Below are 8255 nucleotides of genomic sequence, written 5' to 3' on the forward strand. Positions count from 1 at the left end.
CCAAGACCAAAGGGTAATGATCTGACAAAACATGTGGTTTTTCCATCCGCATATCGATGATTGCAGGAAGAAAAGAGTCACTTTGACAAATGTATATCCTATCCAATTGGGCCCAAGTGTTTGGATGCTAACAAGAACGATAAGTGTATCCAGCTTGTGATGAATACATCCAGGACCACATGTCCTGTTTCAAAGATGCCGCTGCAAGAGCGTCCCAAGCCTGTCGCTCAAGACCATCCATAACCAAATGCGGAGAGGTCGACTGCTCTACAAAAACACATGCATTAAAGTCCCCCATAACAAAGCTTGGACGAGCCATGGCAACGCAATGCAGGTCTTCCCAAAGCTAACGACGTTCCCTTACATTAGAAGGAGCATACACGCCTACCATCCACAAAACCTCACCCTCAAAAATTATTTCAAGAATCAAAAATCGGCCACGTGGGCCTTGAGAGACCAACGATGGTTGTAGGAAGGATTTGACAGCCAACATAACTCCCGATCTGTGCGGAGGACGACCACTAAAAAAAACTACATAATCCTTATATACATATGAAGATCCAACCAAAGCCTGCTGTTTATGCTCCGCAGCATAGAAAACATCCCATTTTCCAGCTAGCACCACTTTCCACAACCGATACTGTTTTTTGCCCGAAGAAATGCCTTTCACATTCCACACAGCAATTTTCATGATGAATCACAATTGAAAAAAACTACTGAACTGCCGCTTTTCCTTTCCCGTTCACATCAATAGCTTTGGCAGCCTGGAATCTCTCCATTTTACCTCGAATAACATCAACAAGATCTGCCTTCTGTAAACCGGCAATGGAAGCATGGGAAGGGAAGTGCTAGTGCTGGGAGTGGAAACCATCCCGAGGAGGCACAAGCCTCCCACGCGCATCGAATCGCAAGGCAAAATCAGAAGGCCTTTTATCTTCTACTGCCGAAGTACGCGAAGATTAGGGTTTCATATAAAACCCCTTTCCTCTACGTTGAAAGGTTTGAGTAATAGGGGGCGGCAGAAGATGGGCAGGAATGGGGCAAGAATCCTTTCTTGCATTGCGACGAACCACAGTAACCCAGGAATCCTCCTGAAGAGGCAAATTCCGCCCATCTGCAAGCAAAGCACGCTCCCCACCGCCATGGAAAACAACCTTCTGGCCATCATCACGGCCATGTTGGGAAAGCTGCTCATGATCAGCCTCGAGCTTTTGAAACTTCTCCTAAGGGAGATGGTCTTGCATTTCCATATCTGGGTCCATGGGGCATTGCCCTACCTCCATATTTTTGTTGCATTCCAAAATGAAATGGCCTAACTGGCCACATTGGAAAAAGTGTCCTGCAAAAGTACCCCATTTCAGCTCATATACCAATGTTTGTAAGCCTGGAACCTCAAAGCGAATCTTCGTCGGGCGAGGTTTCCCTGTATTCCAAAGCATACATACCCTATTCCGATTGCAGGAAGCCAACCGAGGTTCTACCAAAACCTCCCCAATGGATCTCAAAACCAGAGGGAGGAATCTCTAGAGATGGGCACGGAAATCCACCACCTCAAGCCAAACAGGACATGCTCGTCTCAGCACCTCTTGAAACTCGGCCATGGGTCTCCAAGGGACCACATGAACTAATTGCCCATCCATAAACAGAGAAATGTGTTGCATAATAAGAGCCCGTACTTCTGTAGAACGAAAAATACCTCAAAGAACCCCTTCGGGCCATCATATATCTCTTCCACCATGGGGACCTGCATATGCCCCGAAACATCTTGGGAGCATTGTTCAAAACTGGCAAGCATAGACTGTAGCCAAGCATGAATTCAGGTGATAAAAGGAGTCCTTCCAATGAAATAAAATATGGCTGCCCTCTCATGGAAAGCAGCTATCTGTTGTAAAACCAGGTCGGTTTCCATGACTGCAACTACTTGTTCCCCATCCAGTAGTGCATTAGCTTTATCCTCATTACAATGGACATAATCTGACATAAAATGATGGGCAGTGACCAACATAAACTGTAAAGAACCATCGGGCTGTGAACAGGAAACATGAACCTCTGGCTGGGACGAATTCAAGCCCAAGATCGGTTCTTCAACCGACATCCTATGGCGTTTGCCCATCTCTTCGCTTTCCTGCAACGGCCCGAGTTCATCAGCCGAGGAATCACCATCCAGATCGACGAAGTCTTTGTCATTCCCTTGCCCAATCTGCTAATCGAGAAAGGCCATATCGATGCCATTGGATTCCTACAGATTCGCCATTATAGAAATAGATGGTGATCACAAGACGTGTCATTGTACACTAACAAGCTATGTCCCACCAGATCTAGGCTCGAAGTGACTTCTGCAGGCCTTGCGTGGAAACACTCTGCACAGGAATAGTAAGTGCAAAAGGAGTTCTCTCTCCTTCAGTCATTCACGCAAACGCCACCGGCAGAAGGGATACCAAATTTGTAGGTCGAGTAGAAGAGAGTATGTACAAGGAACGCAGGAGCAGGTCGATTTACAGGGCTTTTAACAGGGCGAGTAGGCGTGACCCACTACATATCAGAAAAGGGGGGGACCAAGAAGACTGCACGTGACCCTCCTCAGACAGCAACGCTGCTGATCCAAGGCGCAAGCCTGTGGAGACGCAGAAGATGCAAAGCTGTAGGACGAATAGGGTTTACCCGTTTAACAACAGGCAGAAGTCGATGGCGTTAGTCGCAAAGCAGGGCACCACAGGAAGGAAGGACGCACGTCAGATCACAGACCAGGTCAATGGTTGTTCGCAGTGCAGGTTGACGGCTGTTCGCAGGCAGGGCAGGGCGCAGAGCAGAACGGACCCTACACAGGTTAGAAAAAGAGCTCAGGCAGCATGCAAGGTAGAAATGCCCATCTGATGGTCAAAGGAAGCACGTCCATTGGTAGGTAAACACGTCCACAAGTCCGCCATCGCTCAGCGCGCCCCCTCGTGAAGATAATTGAATTAAGTAGTAAATATTTACATCAGACCATCAAGTCAACATTCTCACTGTGTATCTCTTACTTTTTGTTACATCAAACCATCAAGTCATCCGAGAAACTCTCTCTCTCACACACACACACACTCACTCTCACAAAACAACCTATTACATGAACAGAACTATCAGATCACACAGGAGTAGTTGGAGTGAAGCGAACAATCTCCATCAAGGGAGCAACAGTATCCGAAAGAACCAGGTCCGCTGACATCATAGAGGAGATTTGCCATAAGACTATTCCTCGCACACAGGCCACATGCCCATGGACGCCTGATACTCTCTCTCTCTCTCTCCATGTTCACTTCTTTCTTTCACTGCAGTCATGTGCGTCCACGTTTGTTGCACTCTGACAATATCCTTCTCCCAAGAAGAGGATAGACAGATGCCTGCGACTCCATGTCCACATGCCACAGATGTAAAGCAAATTGACCGTGTTTCCTGCAGCTTCCAGAAAAGTGCCTGCATACATGGGTTAGGATGACCAAAACAATGAAAATGTCCAAACACCTCCAATAAACCACGGCTCGTAAATGCCAGAAATGCAAAGTAGGAACCCATAGATCTTGAGCACACAACCATGCAATATGTACAAGATTGTACGCAAAGATGTTGTGCAACGATATGGCTGGGAACCCATAGATCCCGAGCACACAACCATGCAATACAGACAAGACTATACATCCAAATGCTATGCAACCATATGGCCAGGAACCAAAATAGATGCATAGTCATAGCACCAAAAGGCAGTCTCATCAATACATGGACCATGTAGAATTTGTAGGCCCTCCCCATCCCCAATCCCGTAGAACAAGAAAGCTTAAAACTGAGATAGAAGCTCAAAGGAAAAAAAAAAGGCCATCCCAAAATGTATTTGGAGTTTCTAGATGCTCAGAAACTTCTATTCCCATTTTGGAAAACCTGGCTTTTCCCTTACAAGGACTGCAACCAACCAACCAATGGCCCCACCCCAAGGAGTCGCCTTGGATAAAGCTACAGAGAGGCAAAGCTCGCCGCCCACACCTAGCACGCCCACGCCCCCGCAGGAGACATCACCTACAAATACAACGGATACTACAGCACCACCAGGGACCCATACCCCGCCGCTTTAGCCTCTCCATGCTACACAGGCCCATGCAGGGCATCTTAAGATGACCACGCTCCACGAGTAGTTCCACTATCCACACTGCACTTGAAGTGCATCTAGATTGTATCAAGTCTATATACCATTTTGTACCTACTCACCTAGTTCACCATAACACTAGATAGTAGCTTTACTGGGACTTGAAAAACTTCCCAAACATTTTGTATGTAACCTTTTGGTCTCATAGGCCAACTTGGCCTCTTGTAGACGTTAATATAACTCTCTCTCTCTCTCTCTCTCTCTCTCTCTCTCTCTCTCTCTCTCTCTCTCTCTCTCTCTTTTTTTTCGTAAAAGGTAATTGTATTAATTACGGAAAAAAGTACAAGATAACTTGATTACAAGATGCATGACGCCAATCCAGGCCATCATGTGAAGAGGGGCTAAGTGCTACAAGTTACAAAGTTATGGCAAGGGGGCAGATGAAATTGCCATAAGCCAGGGACGGAAGTCTTCCCTAGAGAGCAAATCAGAATGCCGAAGAAGATCCAACTGCCAATACAAAAGGCCCTTAAGCCTCGCAATATGTCGCTGAACATTATAGGCGGAGTCAAAAAGAAAAGCATTCCTAATGGTCCAGTTATGCCAACAGCCCCAATATCGAAGAAAATGATACATGAGTTTCATATGTGGCTGTGCAGGAGTGGGGTATTTGGGCTGCCCGAAAACCCAATCAAAGGGGCGCAGGGTGAATCCAACCGCTCCTTGCCAAATAGCCGACAAAAAGAACCAGACTTTTTTTGCGACAGGGCAAGAAATAAATCTGTGGCGGGCTGATTCCACCGTAGTGGTGCAAAAGAAACAGTTGCCATTGGAGATTCGTCGCTTGGAAAGAGCCGACGCAAGCGGAAGACCACCAATCATCACTCTCCAAAGAAATACTTTACATTTGAAGGGGGTCTTGTTCAACCAGCCCTCCATCACAGTTGCCCTCCACCAGGACCGGGATTTTCGTAAGCCCCATAAAGCATTGGCTTTGGTAACTAACCATTGTTGATCTTTGATCAGAATATGATAAACTTGATTACAGAAGCTTTGCTTAAAGACAGCCGGCCTTGTAGGTCCCAATCCTGCCAGGGATGATCTGAAGCAAGGGCAGGAAAGGGTTGTCTGCTCTGGAGCATCCGCAAAAGCTGTTCCCATAAAGGCCTATATCCCCGCGGAATCCTGTAAAGCCTCCTGGCTGTACGAAAAGATATAAGCACATTACGACTAGCAAGGGTGGCATCCGCGACCGAAGACAAGCCCAAACGAGCCATCCGGTTGAATTGTGGTCTAAGCTCATTTTTGCCTTCCCATGCAAGTAAACGCGAGACCGCCAATAATTCCAATTGAAAAGAATTCGTAGCCAAGCGATCCTCCGCTGGATGCCACTGAGCCTTTAGAAGGACCCGTTTCCAGGAACATACCAAATGATTGAGCAGCGACGAAGAAGAACTGGAGAACCTCGACTCAGCATTAAGAACATGCCACCAAGAAGTCCGGATTTGGGTATTGCCATGTTGAAGCCCATGGCTCTCAAGGAAATAACGGGCTATATCGACCCATGGGTGATTATCCGAGCACATGGTGCGGAAGAGAGACCAACGGAGAGCCTGCATGTGAGTTTGGGCATCTAAAATAGCTCCGCCACCCATGCGTTTAGGGGTGCAAGCATGCGACCAAGAAATCCAGGAAATACCTGCATGCAATGAGTCCTTCTTCCATAGCATGAAGCGAATAGACTGAGTGAGTCTCTCTCTCTCTCTCTCTCTCTCTCTCTCTCTCTCTCTCTCTCAATTTCAAGAATCCTCATTACAACAAAAGGTTTAAACATCCAAAAAAGAGTTACCTGTGGAGGTAAGAGTGATTCATCCTGAATGCTCAGCATCTGACCAAGCTTTAATGCAGCACCTCGCATTCTACAAAGAGCCAAGGCCAGCCTCTCCGCATTCTGTTCTGTTAGAAATGGTGACAGTGCAAACTGTACTCCATCTGCTGCACTTTGGCCTCCCCATAATCTCTTGGCTGACTCTTGTAGTGTCCCAAGTGCAAGCCCAGCTCCTAACCTTGCAAACCTGGAAAATGTTGGAAATCGTGAGGTCGTAATCATTTGGAATGGCAATGTTTATGCACTAAGTACATAACCACAGATTCACCTCCAGCCTAACAGACTTGTAGATCGCAATACTGATCAGATGGTAATAACCACCTGGAAAGGACCCAGAACAGAGCTGAACAAGTCTATCAGCATGTGTATTAAGCAGAAAGTAGGCTCTTAAGCTCTAAGAATGCATATGGCATGGCTGACTAGCAAATAAAATACACAACATCGAGGTTACTGACCATGATAAAGGCAAGGGTGCATGATACAGCAGGACTTTCACAACTGACTAAAACGGCAGACTAAAGCTTCGGGTTTCTCAAAGTATACCCATTACCAGTATAAATTTGTCTCAAATTTCCAGATTATGTGGTTATGCCCAACCGGGGATGGTAAAAGCAGCCCACGTATGAACAGTGCTGAATGGTCACAACTACATGTTCCCATTGCCTGTAATGATGCACTGACAAGATAAACAACCGCATTGATCAAAGAAAGAACCCATACTCAAGAGGCACATGCCAGCCAATGATCCCGCAGCTATGATGTGAAATTATATATAGCTGCAGAATCATTGGCTAGAAGTTAGAAGGCTCATTGAAGAAGACCACAACGAGATTGTAACTTTCATAGCATATCTTCATTTGTGTCACACATTCAAAGGGGCTTGCAATCCACTTTTCCTCATCACTGAAGTAAAGAGATCCTCGTACGTTGAGATCTGTACCCAAGCACTGACTGGACCAACTGATCCAAGAGTCTCGAAGACATGCTGCACATCACTGAACCAGGTAGCCCACGAGCATAGCCCTTCATGAGCGTAGCTCTTCATGAGAATAGCTTTTCCTGATCAGTATGTTTACCTACTAACTGAAAAATTACGCAAATAGAACAGCGCATCTTTCCATTTGCGTGTGCAAACAAGAACAACGTCTAACTGGAGATTCTTAATCGAAGACGGAACCGAACAATGATGGAGGAGAAACATTGTACCCAAATGCCCTTCCAAAAGGGGTAGCAGGAACTCGTCTTTCTCGAGGCTTGCGCCTCCGCTGCACTGGGTATGCCTTCTGGCTTGTACCAGAATCTGATAGAACTCCAGTTTTCCCACTCGCATTTCCATTTGCTAAAATGGCCGGCTTAAAATCATGCACTGAGGTGGCTGCAGCTGAAACTGAGGTTGATTGTCCAGAGGTTGATGTTCCGCGCCAAGCATCTCCTGCAAAGCTCCCTTGCTCAAGAGGAAATGTGTCAGGTGAGGATGAGGATTGATGCTCGAGGGCAGCATCAATGGCATGTTGTGGTGGGGCATCTGCTGGTGTCATTGGGAGCATGGCAGCTCTGTAATTTTGATCTCTATTGGGGCTGCCGGGGATATGTATGGTCTGCGAATCGCCATTATCTTCTGTACGTTGAGTTAGGGTTTCGGGATGGGATGTTATGCCCTGCGGGGGTGTGTGAGGGGAGGCAGGGGTGCCGGGGCGAAGGTGATGGGGGCGGCCGCGCGTGAGGCCGGCGATGTCGGTGGCGGTGTTGAGGAGGGAGGAGGCGAGGCCAGGGAGGTCGCCCGAGCGAAGGCGGGCGATGGCGCTGGTGGCGCGCGCGGCCTCCCTGGCCACCAGCACCAACCCCGCCACCGTCCTCGCCAGATCCTGCATCCGCGACTCCATCGCCACCCGCAAAAACAAAACGAGTAATCAAAAACCAAATGGTTTTGAAATTAAGAAACGAAAAAGGCACCATTCGGCTGCTGCCACGTTACGTCTTTTGCTGTATGCCACGTTTCTATTACGTCAGTACGTGACACCTTCCAACTTGAATTTTTCCAATCCTAGAGGCTAGTTCGCTTTTGGTTCTCTTCCCAACTTCCCATTAGGGTGTAGTGGCAGCATGGATGCGAAGTATGCGGGAATCCGGTCGTGCAAATGGCAAGTGCCCATGGAGTTGTGGCTCACCTCTACTTTCCCATTTGAAACCCACTAGGCCCTGGCACATCATTTATTGTAATCTATTTCATTCTTCTTTTTTATTCTCCCCCTT

The 8255-nt window shown here is 47.3% G+C and overlaps 1 protein-coding gene across 3 annotated transcripts in view; it reads right to left on the reverse strand.

Moving 5' to 3' along the window:
* The window catches only part of ABC1 (ABC transporter 1), a 109601-nt gene extending 101708 nt beyond the window's left edge, over positions 1-7893 (reverse strand). For 2 of the 3 annotated variants that reach the window (XM_087665995.1, XM_087665994.1), the window contains exons 1-2: positions 7209-7893; positions 5964-6189 (exon numbers count right to left, since the gene is read on the reverse strand). In XM_087665995.1, coding sequence (XP_087522121.1) covers positions 5964-6189; positions 7209-7885 — 903 coding nt within the window. In that variant the 5' untranslated portion in view covers positions 7886-7893. Of the gene's footprint in view, positions 1-4459; positions 5833-5963; positions 6190-7208 lie in introns of those variants that run through there. The other variant, XM_087665996.1, reaches the window with a different exon arrangement.
* Between the last annotated feature and the right edge of the window lie 362 nt (positions 7894-8255).

This window comes from Lygodium microphyllum, chromosome 24 (genome assembly GCF_053477565.2).
Source record: "Lygodium microphyllum isolate KBCC chromosome 24, Lygodium_microphyllum_v1.1.10, whole genome shotgun sequence".
Taxonomy (NCBI): Eukaryota; Viridiplantae; Streptophyta; class Polypodiopsida; order Schizaeales; family Lygodiaceae; genus Lygodium; species Lygodium microphyllum.